Raw genomic sequence first — 14,264 nt, forward strand, 5'->3', positions numbered from 1 at the left:
TTTGAACAGACAAAATTTCTTTCCAATGAGTACCTTCAGGATCTAAGCCACCCCTACTATTATCTTTAAAGGTATGTTTTACAACATTAGCAAAAGAGGTAAAATACGTACAGTATGACTCAAGTTATTTCTGGTTTGTGAGCTTTGAAATTGAGCACTGAACTCAAACTGTTCCTTCTGAACTGTCAAAAAAACCCCCTAAAAGGTGTTTTTCATTTCAGAGTTCATTGCTAGCATCCAAGCCCACTCAAAGCCCTTATGTGGCTGCTTACACCTGGATGATGAATGCCTCTTGTCACTGACTTCCCAGCCTGTCCCCTTGGGATGAGAAATCCCTAGAGGATACCTGCTAAAACACATCCAGCTCCCAGCTCCCTTACACTCTTGCAAGGGCTTCTTGGGAATAAAAAGGGCTTGAGCTGTGCACTGGACACAGGTGAGAACTTCCATGCACTTGCACCTGTGTGAACTGTGCATCCAAAACTCCCAATACAGCAGGATGGTCACAAGCTCCAGAAAGGGGCCTCCAATGTAAGGATTTCCCGTGCTCCTAGAGTAACTTATGCAGTCTGCCTAACTAAAAAGTCAGAGGTACAGAAGTTGGAGATACACAGCAAAGCAGATCAAGAATTAGAAGCATTTATGCAGTGAAGAAAAACCTAGCTACACATGCAATTGCCCATTTTAATTTTACTCTCTCATTATTCTCCTCTATTATAAAACAATACCATCTTAGCAGAAACATCAAGGTTTACACATTCACATATTTCTTACCAGAAGATTCTTTCCCAAGATATTTTCCACGAGTTTGAAGTCATTACGTAATTGTTTGCTCTTGGAACTGGTACCCTCCATCTCCTCATCAGCATAAAAGCGGAAATATAAGGATTCATCCTTAAATTCACTTTTCTCCAGGACTGGAAATTATAAATATGAAATACATACATGCATTTACATGGAGAAAAAAAAGAGAAACAGAGAAGAAAGTTAAAGGTAATTCTAAATATTTCCCCCATCTTTACAGAGCACAGGCCGGATGCATCTGTATCAGTCAGTTCCTCAGCTCTGTATTGTTAAGCTAATTCTGTATTTAGGACAAGAATTTTCTCCAGTGCATAGTAGCTCATGACATGATGTGACCTCCCTAGCATGCAGAATTTATATAAAATGCAAAAGATCCTCCTGGAAGGAAGATGCTACTCAAAACCTCACACTCCTTTCCTACATTCAAATGAATATAAGAAAACTATAAAAGGAGCAAGGAGGGGTAAAGGGGCTGTTTAAAAGCATGTAAGGTGTCCACGTAGACTAAGGCTCAACTTAAAAAAAAATAACTGAGAGGGAAATGACATCTACAAAATTCTAGAAGGCATGAAAAAGTTCTTTACTAGTTTTTCAAATATGAGACATGGGGCCTTCAAATAAAAGCAGCAAGTGATGAGCAAGTCCTACATTCAACAGGTACTTATGCAAAGGTCTTCCTTGACAAAGGATGCAATAAATGCCATAAGTTTGCATGGGCTCAGAACAGACCAAATTCTTTTAAAAAGACCCCAACTACTCTTACACTAACTACCATGAAAGTTCTCCATTAGTAATTTACAATAATCTGCTCTCAGAAACACTATTCAAAATACAGTGAGCAAATGTTATCTATGACTAAAACTGAATGTTTCATTTGACAAACTATGTTTATTCTTAGGACTTGTATGTTCTATTTCATACTGATACAGATGTGATTTGTTTACTTCCCCTGTTTGAGGATGGATCATTCTAAATTGGCAATTTGGCACTTCAGATTTGGATGCCTCAGCACTGAGGATTGTGTTTGCTATCCAAGAGGCAAGAACTAGGCAATTTTACTTAACAGCTGATATTTTTTGGTGTTATTTCAGGACAGCACTTGGCTTGTGCATTGCTCACATGGCTCTGGAATAGATGCAGTGAAAAAACATGCTCCTCCTAGCTTGTCTAATCCCTTCAGTGCTTCCCATAATTATCAGCAAGTGGCTTCCCTTGGGAAGGCACCAGGCTTAGCCATGTATTAGCTTGAGGACTGTGTTCTAGAAGGACGTGCAGGAATGCCTGCAAATTGTGCACACAGCATGTATGACACAGTCTAGAATAGCTAATCTGACTGAAGTAAGAGCTCATTTCATCTGCTGGGGGAAACAAAACTGCTGCATTACCGTGGTGCATGAAGCCGTTATTGCAGAGTCCCACGCCCAGTGCGACAGCCTCCTCCCGAGTCTGACAGTCTCCCTAGAAAAGGAGACTAACGTTACACCTCAGACCATTTTCTGAGACAAATTATTCCCCTTTCCCCACTGCATGGCTTGCAGCTCTGAAATTAACAGGATGATCTGTGTAGGGAACAACAGTAAGCCATTAAAACAGGTATCCCATTGCCCAAACACTTTTCATTCCTCCAGACAGCATCTCTCCCTCCTACAGGAACCAGGGGATCAAGGACCAGCACTGGGGAAAGACACCATATTATCTCAATGTAAAGACATTTTATTTGAAATCAGAGTGTTGGACTTCAGGACCTATTAGTCACAGACAATAAAACTCCTCCTTTGAAGCTGAGAGATCCCATCCATATTCAGCTCAAGGGAGAAAAAGTTAAGTATGTGAACTCTAAAGGTCAGACAGGTTAAAACTACAGTGGCAGTTTGCTTACACAGCAGATTACAAAGGCTTCTGTTTCTCACCACCTGAAGCCTTGAGTGTAGTCATTCAAAACAGGTACCAAAGGTGACTTGCAAATTTACAGACTTCCCTGAAATGGCAGCCTAAAGCTTTATATCTGCAAGTCAGATAAATAGCTAAAAATGCCTAGTTTTCTCAATGTATGTGCTAATTTGCAGCCACAAGTGAAGACTTTACAAACTTGGTTGCACTTTTTAGGCAGACAAGTAAGTTTTAAACAGTGCTGCTAAAAATCAGAAGGCACTACTAGTCTTAGAAAGGTTGTTAACACTGGTCCCTTGAAGCAAGATGAGCAAATGGACACAGGGGAACCTGGTGTCTGCTCTCTCAGTGAGAGCAGCTCCTCAGCTCATTCCATCAGGGAGGGCACCCGCTGCTCTGGCAACAGAAGCAATTTCAGTGTATTACTTGCAGTCCTATTTAACAAGAAGCTGTATCCTCCACAAGTATTACACCTTTTCTCCCCTCCATCTGAAGAACTAGATACCCAAAAGCTCTCATAACAGCTGTAGGGTAGTGTACTGACTTTGTTTTAAGCAAAAACACAGTGTTTCAAGCACCCTCTGATCTTGCCAGCAGAACATTAGTCCAACTTCAAATGTCACTAAGGAGAGCAGTAGTTATTTGCCAAGCAAATGCTGGCAAAGCCCATCACTATGGTGCAGCAGCATTATTTAAAGACAGGATCAGCTCTGGCCAATCCACAGCATACTAGCTTTTGTTGAAGAGGCTGAGAGCAGAAAAGATACAACACTTACAAATTAAGAACTAAATACTGTTGTCTTGGTAGAAAAGGTATCAAGGCAGTTCTGAAACACTTGCATGACCATGTCATCACACAAGGAAAGCCAAGAAAATAGCTTTAAGAAACCAAAAGTTTAACTTTTACTGTGAACTAATTTCAAGTCTTCACAAGTCTTCTCTCATTTTCAACATCCTCTCATGAGACAATGCTCAATGCTTACATTGTGTTATTTTATGGGATAAATGGGTAGTTTATTTTACAGAGACTGGGATTTAAAAATCCCAATTTGTTCTTTCAACTGTAAATAAACTGGAGGAGAAATGCTTTCTAATATTACCATCTTAAACCTTTAGCAGTCTATGTTTGTCCTAGGCAACAAAATCTTTGCATAGGAAGGGTCTAAACTAGATTTGTCTACTCCTGATGATGTTACCTTGGCCTCAAAACATTCCCCTAGCAAAACAGCATTCTTTAATTAGAAAACAATAGCTTTAATTTTTTCAGCTCACTAAGTGCTTCTAAATGTTATGTAGGTATTTGCCCAAAGACAATAAGGGCAGTAAAGAAAATCTTCAGAAAATAGAGCCATTTACAATGATGAATCTTGACAAAATGCATCTCAACATTTTCATACAGAAACTAGATGTGAAACTTGATACATTAGTTTTGACATGCTAACTTAGGTTTATTCCATACAGTCTCTCCATTTGAGTCATCAGAATTACAGAAACAGTTTGCAGTCAGTACCAGAGTGAAGAAGCATGTCCAGAGCACATTACTTTTATTACTACTGCCACCGTTACAATTATTACTGTTGCTGTCTAGTTTTGGTAATGATGTGATGCCTAAAGCCCTAATCATGGTGGCTGGGTGCTTTGGGATGTGTAAACCCAGCAGATGGTCTCAGAGCAAGACTGTTCACAGCTTCCTGGGAGGAGGAAAGAAAGCAGATGCACACAGGTAAGAGCAGCAACCAAACCACTTTTAAATTTTCCACTGATAAACTGAAAAAGGAAAGTTTTAGGATTATGAAGTGCTTCTTAGCAAAGAGAGTATCTTAAAACTTTTCTTACCTGTGCAATAAGCCAGTCCACTAGTTTACTTGCAGGGATTACTGATTTGTATGTCTTGAGGTGGTAGTCACGGTCTCTAATTAAGAAAGAGAATTCAGGGAAAATCAGGACAAAAAGGTATACATTTCTTTTACACTCTAAACCTATATATATACTGTTGTGACCTACTACTACTAAGCAGCCATCTTTTCTCTGTAGAAAGTTTTAAACTTCTCTAGCAGCTTCAATTAGGAAGATACTTCAAATCAACACAAAGAAGTGTTACTTAAAATTTCTCTGGAGGTTGTTTAGAGCCATCTTCAGGGAGCTCACATTCCCACCAGGGGCAGCCAGAAGATTCTTTTCACAGATGTCCTAAGCTGCTGCTGTAACTCAGGTTAGAATACTGCCACCAGCAGTCCCACTAAAATTCACACTTTTCTGGCTGGAAATCATCCAAAATCCATTGATGTCCAGCTTACATGTTTTAGCTCAGTACCAGTCCCATCTATAAGCTTCAAAAATTCTTCTCTAGCATTTACCTATTAAGGTATTCATATACAGGGACTCTACACATTCCCTCTCTGCCTCCTTTTAGTGAGGCTCATGGAATTAGGCAGCTTTTAGTCTATTTTGTCAAGAGAGATTTTCCACACTTGTTCAGATTTCACTTCCTTTAGTAAAATAACACATAATAGCCAGACACTAGTATAATATGCAGTATCCTTTAATGGAATTAGATAACTTCAGTCATTGTAAATAGGCAGGGTTGTGTTTAGTTGTTGTAACACAACTGGCACCAGCTCACACCCAGCCCTTGCAGAGAACAGCACTGTTCCTGCAAGAAGGAAAAGGAACCGTACTGTAACTTGATGCTTTTTGCAGTTTTCTTCCATTTCTCTTCTCAGAGCCATGGAGATAATTGATGGCTTTAGCCTTTTGTGAAATATTTCTAAAGAATTTTGATACAGATACAAGAGGCATAGGTGGCTTAGGACACTGGGCTCTAACACCTTTCACCTCCAAGGTCACTGGATTTAATCCAGTTTGGAAGATCATAAAAGCAATTTTAAGGCTTTTTACTGGCCCATGTGAAATAAGTTTCATGGTCTTGATCCAGTTCCTAGTTCCACATCACAAAAGCCATTACCACAATTAATTTGCATTAATTGGCTCCCGCTCATTGAGAATCTCAGCAGAGAGGCCAAATCCTGAATAGATATGAAGAATTAATTCCTCTCTCAGCCTTGGGGTGGTCCTTGTGTTTGAAGCTTGAGCTCAGCTGGCATGACTGTAGAAGGAAGCACAGCCACTGGGGCTGTTTCACAGTCCGGACGGATCCACGAGGCCGGCCAAGACAAGACTTTATTCTTCAGTTCTGGCAAATCAGCCTCTTTCATTAGCACCATACTATCCAATACTGCCTTTTCCCTAAAAATCTAATATCCAAGCACCATCTAAAACCTGTCCTACCCAATCCTGTTCCTTTTACTAATCATCTACAGATATAAATATGTTGTGACTGACTGAAATAAATGCAGCAGAAATGTCTGTGTGTTTGCAGAATGCAAGGTGTGAGAAATGGAAAGAAAAGTGGGACTTTCAGAGCTTGGAAAAAAACCAACAAAACATGACAGCATTTCCAGTAATGTGTCCTCAGGAAAAAAGCTTTCCTCATAGTGCTTACACACAGTTTTCAATTTGTCTCCCAATAATGCTCTAAACACAGCACAAATCAGCAGGAGTTTTCTGGGCAGACTTCCCCTCTCACATTCTCATCTTGGGGAAATGTACTTTTGAAATGTCAGCATAATAAAGGAAAACATAAAAATATTGAGCACTAATGAGTATGGAGTTCCAGACAAGAAGTAACTCTCAAATATTTCCTAGAGATGCTGACAGTTTTAATAAGGTGCCACCAATCTTGGTCCAAGGCCCAGTCTTTCCCTGCTTGCAGGTCAGTGCTGGTCAGAATAAATTTTAGTTCATTCTCTTTTCTCCCCATTTCAATGTACCCTGAACAGGAGCAGAACATGAAACATAGAACGTTATCCAGAACGATGAATTTCAGGTGAACAGTCAAATACAGAGGTGGGAACCACTGAAATTTTGGCAGAACCTTGGTGCCTCGCAGAAACTAGAGGAATGGAATATCTTCACAGGGTCTAGCCCAGCAATGCACTGACATACTGTCCATCACATACATAAATGGGAATAAGTTCTCTCACCTCACAACTTCCCAGAAATACATCAGAGATACATTCAGAATTTTCAAAATGTTTTACTTTTTATACTTCAATCCCTAAAGTAGCATGATTTGTTTCCAGTAGTGTACATCGTCTTGCCCTCAAAGTGACAGGGTGTCAAGATTTTACTTGAGGAAAAATATAAAGGCAAAGACTACTAGAAACTCCAAGGCTTCCAGGGAATAAAACTAAGTAGGATTGTATCTCAAGGTTGTCAGTAAAACAGTTTTGAATTCGTGATTCCTCCAGACCTCTGTGGAACATGTACCTGCTACTCCAAGCAGCTTTGCCAATTTTCTAGAAGGAAGGTTGTGCCAGAAAAGGCAGCATGAGTGAAGGGATCAGCAGTCCTAAGATGCCAGATACAGCAGTGACCCAAAGGCACAGCGCAGAGCAATGGCATCAAACTTGGCAAAAGCTATCTTCCTTAGGCTAAGGTGAGGCTTGTCAGAGGCAAAAACTCATGATAAGAAGACAAAACAATGACAGCCTGAGAGATTAGGTTTTCTAACATGGCTATAAAAGGAAGAAGGAAAAGAAAGAGAAAGACAGAAGAGCCTAAATATACTGAGAATTAAATCCATTCAGAAGGATCCTAAAATTTTGGAAAGTCTGGTACCTTTCATTGATTATACACAGTTTGTGTTCATGATGTCACTAACACAGATCAATCCTGATATGAGAAGCTATCCCAATAGCTTCTCCAGCTGGGAAGCTATTACAAAAATAGCACATTGACAAAACACCACAAGATGGGCCTGTTACTTTGTCCTTGTTGATTCCCTAAAGCATTCGAGTAAATCCACTTCAGTTTGTGGGTACCCTGAGGTCAGGGACATTTTTTGAACTTCACTTCCCATTATTTCTACTCTGCATATGAATTGCCATCTTCAGGGATGAAATGTGTGCATGCAAATACATATGTGCACCTACAGAGTCATTTTGTCTGCCAGTGGCAGCATCATGCTTTCCTGCTCTCTCCACACCTTTTGGGCTAAGTGAAATCTGTGTCACTGTAGAACAGTTATTCTGGGAAAAACCCCAAGAGTTCTAATGGTGCAAATTTATTACTTATAAACTGTAACTATCATTGCAGCTCCTTTTAGCAAGACAGTGGCATCTCTCAGGGAAAATTCAGTTGTACAAGTTGTACTCATGGACAAGAGGTCAGTTTTGTTGAATTTGGGAATCCAGCCATCTCCACTAGATTTTTTTTTTTTTCTCATCAGTTTTTTATTTGTAAAAAATTAAGTTCTCTTAAGTGAAAATGCCTAATCTTCCATGCAGTTGTAGAACAACTACAGAGTTCAGGGTGGTTTCCATTACAGGCCATCAGGTTCATCTGATGTCACAGTAAGGTAAACAACATCTGAACATCGTTTTCTGGGTTCTGGGAAGAGTTACCTAGCACTTGCAGGCCATCTCAATTCTTCAGCAGTAATTTATGCAGACCAAATTCTTAGGATTCCACACAAAACTTTCAGCGTTTCTTTACATTACAGCTTCAGCTTTTATTCTGCTTCAGACTGGCTTTTGTTTGTTTAGGGTGCTCTGAATGACAGAATCATAGAACCACACTGGAATCTGTTTACACCACTTCAGCATCTGTTGACATTTTCTATAACCCAAATAATATAGCAACTACAATCCCCACCACATGGGGCACCACATCTGCCCTGAATCAAAGCCACTGTAACCACACCCAGCTGCTCACGCTCCCTGAATCCCCAGTTCCAACATCCTCTAGTGGCAGCACTGCAACTACAGATCTAAGCTGTGGAGATGCAAGAGCAGTAGAAGAGCCAAGAAAATTCAGAAAATTATTGCTTATAGTAAGAAAAAAAAAAGATTTCAATAGTAACATCATGCTTTTAACAAAGCCAGATAATAAATACAAAGGGATCACGAAAGGGAGCTTACTTGACCACTGGAGTATACAGGCAGTGCAGTCGGCAGTACAGCCTCACCCCCTGAAGAATGGAAGAGGAGAGTGTTAGCAGCTTTTTCCTTTTCAAACAAACACTTACTAGCTAATGCTAAAACACCTGGACACTGACATCTCTCCTCAGCTGGAATTTTTTATTTATTAATACTGATATTCAAAACCTGTCCTTTAGCCTCTCTGTCAAACATTTTTTCTTCCTTCCTGGCTTCCAACAGCCAGAAATCTCTTTTTACTTCTAATCACCTCCATTCCAACATTTTCTCCATTAATCCTTCCTCACAATTAACCCATTAACCAATGTCCATAAGAAAAAAATCAAATTTCTTAAAAGGTATGTGGACAAATATGGGACCAACAGAACTCATTTTACAAACAGTTATTAGGAACAGTTAAATACTGATCTCTTCTGTCCCTCTGGACCATAATGCCCAGATTTGCAGGAGACGTGTTACCACCAACTGTTTTAAAACCTTTTGTTACTCTACTGGGATTGCAATCAGCAGTCTTGGGTGCAGTCAGAACTGGATTGGTGTTCATTGCTAGACTATGCTTCCTCTCCCTAATGTGGCATTAGGATGGACAGCTCAATACAACACAGATCAACAGCAATGGCAATCTCCCACACATCAGGTCAATGACATTCAGAGGGAGAGCAAACTTCTTGATGCAAATCACAAGGTTCCAGCTAAGAATGATAACGCAAACCTTGGACACGATGTCTTCCAATTCGCTTCTTGGCTTGTATGTTCCATCATCATAGCGAAATCTGTACATCACCTGCTCATTCTTAAACTGGTGCTTATCTGAAACTAAAACATCAGCAGGATAATTTAAATTGTTTTTTGTCCCCACCATGTTCTTTACAGGCCAGTTGGTAAAAACTGGATTTTTTAAAATTTTACATCAGATTCAGTTTATGTAAGCCTTTGGAAACAGTCCTAGTGAAGGGAATTGGGAACATCTGACCTTTCTCGATGAGTTTTGAACAAAGTGCTGCAAATTCCCACAACAGTTATCACAGCACTTACAGCCATTTTTGGAGTTGCCCAAAACCCTACAACTCCAAAAGCAGAAGCATGCTGGTGGCAGAAACTACAGCTGCCAGAGAAGTGTTCTTCTGTCATGGTTCTTATAGTTACCAGTGAGTTCCTTCTAAAAATTAGACTGGGTTTTTTTCACCCAGAAAAGCCATGCCACAGTACTACAGTTAAAATCTTATCGGGCCATGCTATCTGCTGATGGGCTTCAAAGGTGAGGACACAAAAGATGTTTCAATGTGATCAAGAGCCATTTCAAAAGATGCACTGGCCAAAGTCAGAAAATAGTTAAAAAACATACTCAGATTCAGATTTATCAAATGCATTAGACTAGAAGACAGCTGAAGTCTACATCCAATTACATGTAGGTTTATCCAGTCTCTATTCTAAGGCAAACTATTTCCACGGAAGGCAGAGGTGGGAAACCCTCATCCTGAAGATGGTAATTTAGTAACTAGTAGAAGTAATTTGTTTCACTGAGTAGTAAATAATTGGCAATTTTAAGTGTCAAAAACTGAGCAAATGAAAACAAAGTAATAGAGTATCCTGCAGATTTTACAGTATGTAGCAGAGAAATGCCATTGTCCCCACCCTGATTTAATGCAAGACAGTTCCAACAATAAAGAGGAAATCTGGAGAACAGGTAAGGCAGAGTAGCTGAGTCACTGCACTCTTCCCTGCCTTTGCCACCATCCCAAAACCATGATCAGATCTCAGCGCCGGAGCACTCCTGAATACTTTGAATGCACCATTTGATGAACTGAGAGAAAATATGGATTTACACTATTTAAGATGCATCTTAACCTACATCTGATTAACCTGAAAAAACTAGCTCCTCTGGATGACTGAAGACAATCCCCTGGGTTAGGCAGACTCCAAAGTACCGGAACACAGTCGGAGATTTGAGAACTGAGTTAGCAGAAAGGGTCTTCTGTGTCTGGCACACAGATCAGGTTCTGATCAATTCTGTGCCCTGTGACGGGTACCAGAACTCTCCCATCAGCAGTCCCAGATAAAACAGCCAGAACTAAAGAATATAAGGAGGAAATTTCAGGACAAAATACACGGTGCTCAGCATTTAGCAATCTTCTATGGCCCTGCTTCTCAAGCAGGCTGAGAGAGCAACAACGTTGTGTCAAGTGAAAATGAAACATAAAATATAATTGCCTAATGCATAATGGGGTTAAGGATCTTATTATGCTGCTTATAGGCTATTGCTTTTATTAGGAGACATTATAGGATACTTTCATGCTTTTCATTACAAGTACCTTCCAATGTTTAAAAGTAACTTTCGTTGAAAACATGAACATCAGGAACTCTGAGGTCACACTAAAACCACACCAGATGCATCTTACTGAGTGCATTTGAACAAGGAGAGCAGTAGATCTAACAGCACAACTTTTGAAGTGTAGATTTGAGTTAAGAGAAAAAAAACTGATGAAAGTGTCGAAGTATGAAAAGTATGAACTTATGGCAAGGTAAACAGTCACACGAAATACCACGGAGAGCTTTCTGCACCAGTAGTGCATGTGTGCACATTCAGAAGGCAGGCCAGTAAGGGTGTGAGTGCAAAGAGTATTCCTCATTTAAAGAGGGATCCCTCCACACTGGAGCCAGAGTGCTTCAGTTCTCCAAAACCAAGTTTTCAAAAGTGTTCAGTGCTTTTGAGCTGATGCTCCAAACTCTTCAAAGGCTGAATGTACCTGAAAGCATATCTTGGTATGTGGAGATGGAAGCATATGTGCATGAAGGACTATGGAACTGCTTATAACACGTTGTATGTGCTAATTAAAAGAAGCTAACATACACAATTTCTTTACAGTATTACTGTCACCTGAAAGACAAGGTTGTTGTGCTAGGTAACTAAGAGGTTAAAGCAAGACTAGCCTAATTAAATGGCTCCCTTATTTAAACTGATTTCAGAGAGACTGTAAGAAAATGTAGACCAGTGGTGACTTAAGACCCATCTACAGTATTCCTTGATGTGCATTTTGCAGCTAAACTCACCTGAACGCTGAAATTGGGTATTTGCTGTTTAATTAGAGTAGGACTGTGTTGCTCTTAAATTAAATTTAAACAATGTAATATGGATAATGACCTTTTAGTAGAAATGCAGGTAGCGCAGAAAATTTTCAGACAAGCATACTTCAGTCATGCTGCACTTTTTAAAGTTCTGTCCTACCCTTCTAGAACACCTCATCACAACACTTCAAGGTCATCAACTGGGTGAGATGAAGAAATACAGTCCCTCACTATTTTAAAGAAAGACATTCTTGCCAAATGAGCTGGAAACACAACAAACCCTCCATCATCTCTTTCTTTTGCAACGAGCAGAGTCATTTCAATGACCCATCACCTGTGCCCCGGTCTAAAAGAGCACTGCTCCACTCTTCCCTGGATTGCTGATGTTTCATGTGCAAAGCTGTACTTATGACTGCAACACATTTTCAAACACACATAGTACAAAGGAATATACAGCTGATATACTCCCCAACTAAGATGCTGTAGAGAAATCAAACACTTTCTGGATACCAAACATGCCCTCTTTTCATGGCATAAATTTGCCCAGTCATTAACCCCAAAAATCACTAAACATTTTGAGGATTTGATGGGTATGGCAGCAGAAAGTATTTGAACATCATGTGAACAGCTTCAGTAAGTTTCCCACCCTTATTTCCAGGGCATTACTGAAATCTGGTATCTTTCTATGGCACACTCACCATGATGAATTATTCCATTTTCCAATAGTGCCTGTCCCAGGTTGACCCCTTCCTCTGGTTTGCTTATCTCTCCAATCTCAGTGAGCCAGGATACAAACTCGCTGCAAAGGGGAGCAGAACACACAGTTAGCTCCAAGTCGCAGCAGGCTCTTGCCTCTGCGAGTCATCAGCCAACCACAGAAGACTCTCCTTGAAGCAGGTGTGAAAACTGTTGTAAGCAATGGCACCTCTACCCAGTGGCTTAATTTCCTACATTCCTGGAGGAAATGCTCTGCAGAAGATTTAGCCTCTTCCCATCATTGCCCTAAGCTCACTGACAGTGTGCACACAAAAGAAAAGACGACACGGCTGTATCCATAAGGATGATGCAAATCCTTATCCTATAGAGCAATCCAGACATCCATGGGCTAATACTAGCAAGCAAGATTAACTGAGGACCCTAAACCAAGTTCAACAGTAGGGTATCCTCCCTTTCCAGCTACTTATTCCCAAGTTACCTATCCAAGTAGTGTTCATGATTTGACTTCTTGTCCCGAGTTCCACAGTGTAACTGGATTGGCTTTAATGCAATCACATTAGGACTTAGGAAAAAAGACTCAACCTACTGAATTCAAGCAGTACAGAGCAGTAACAGACAGCATGAGTCCCACTGACACGCTAATTTAAGGTCATTTTCTGGAGGTGGTGCCTGGCAGATTACATAAAGCATGCTTCTAATTTATACACAGAAGATGCTAAATCTCACCTGCTGCTCATGCAGCACAAAGCAAAACCTCTCTGTTGAGGGGCAGAGCTGCACACATAGGCAGAATAAAAGCAAAAAAACTGATAGATATGTAGGATGTTCATTGGAAAGGAAGTGCAAAAAAGCAGCCATAGCAAACCAGCTCTGTCAGAGCCCCAGAGGACTGACCTGTTTGCCAGGGTAATTAGCAATTATGCTAGAAATGTGTTACAGTCATGGAGACGAACAAAAGGAATATATGAAAGTAGAGCAACTTATGGGAAATGTGAGTTCAGTAAAACACTTGGGTGATTGCCAATGTGCAGAAGGTTGCTGCTTAACAAAGCCAGTATCCATGTCTCCACCTGTGGGCTTTAACTGAAGTATTTTTAATCTCTTTGTATTTATCAGCACTGACTGCTCTAAGCTATAGGAATTATTTGCATTTTGCCTTTAGAATAGCAAAACAACTTCAGGACTCAAAACTTTGGTTTGCTGAGGGGCTACTATGTAGCTGTCATAGTATAGAAAAAGCAGCAGAATCTGTTCAGCTATGCCAGGATATTCCCATGGAAACCAGTAGAGTTTTGTGAAGTCCCTAAAGCCAGATTAGTGGCACTGGTGAGGTCGCACCGTGAGTGCTGTGTCCAGCTCTGGCCCCTCAGTTTGGGAAGGACGTTGAGATGCTCGAGTGCATCCAGAGGAGGCAACAAGGCTGGAGAGGGGTTGGAAACATGAGCCCTGTGAGGAACCACTGAGGGAGCTGGGGGTATTCAGCCTGGAGAAAAGGAGACTCAGCGGTGACCTTAACACTCTCAACAGCTTCCTGAAAGGTGGCTATGCTCAGGTGGGGTTGGTCTCTTTCACCAGGCAGCACTGACAGAACCAGAGGACACAGTCTCAAGCTGCATCAAGGGAATTATAGGTTGGATATTAGGAACGTTTCACTGAAAGAGTGATAAAGTTCTGGAATGGCCTGCCAAGGGAGGTGGTGGAGTCACCACCCCTGGATGTGTTTAAAAGAAGACTGGATGTGGCACTGGGTGCCATGGTTTAGTTGAGGTGTTCGGACTCAACGATCTT

The 14,264-nt window shown here is 40.7% G+C and overlaps 1 protein-coding gene across 2 annotated transcripts in view; it reads right to left on the reverse strand.

Moving 5' to 3' along the window:
- The window catches only part of PREX1 (phosphatidylinositol-3,4,5-trisphosphate dependent Rac exchange factor 1), a 123,701-nt gene that overhangs the window by 32,156 nt on the left and 77,281 nt on the right, over positions 1-14,264 (reverse strand). For both annotated transcript variants that reach the window (XM_041417860.1, XM_041417859.1), the window contains exons 11-16: positions 12,458-12,558; positions 9,406-9,509; positions 8,676-8,725; positions 4,531-4,606; positions 2,190-2,262; positions 775-917 (exon numbers count right to left, since the gene is read on the reverse strand). In XM_041417860.1, the coding sequence (XP_041273794.1) occupies positions 775-917; positions 2,190-2,262; positions 4,531-4,606; positions 8,676-8,725; positions 9,406-9,509; positions 12,458-12,558 (547 nt within the window). The remainder of the gene's footprint in view (positions 1-774; positions 918-2,189; positions 2,263-4,530; positions 4,607-8,675; positions 8,726-9,405; positions 9,510-12,457; positions 12,559-14,264) is intronic.

This window comes from Onychostruthus taczanowskii, unplaced genomic scaffold, assembly GCF_017590055.1.
Source record: "Onychostruthus taczanowskii isolate IOZ18803 unplaced genomic scaffold, ASM1759005v1 scaffold57, whole genome shotgun sequence".
NCBI lineage: Eukaryota > Metazoa > Chordata > Aves > Passeriformes > Passeridae > Onychostruthus > Onychostruthus taczanowskii.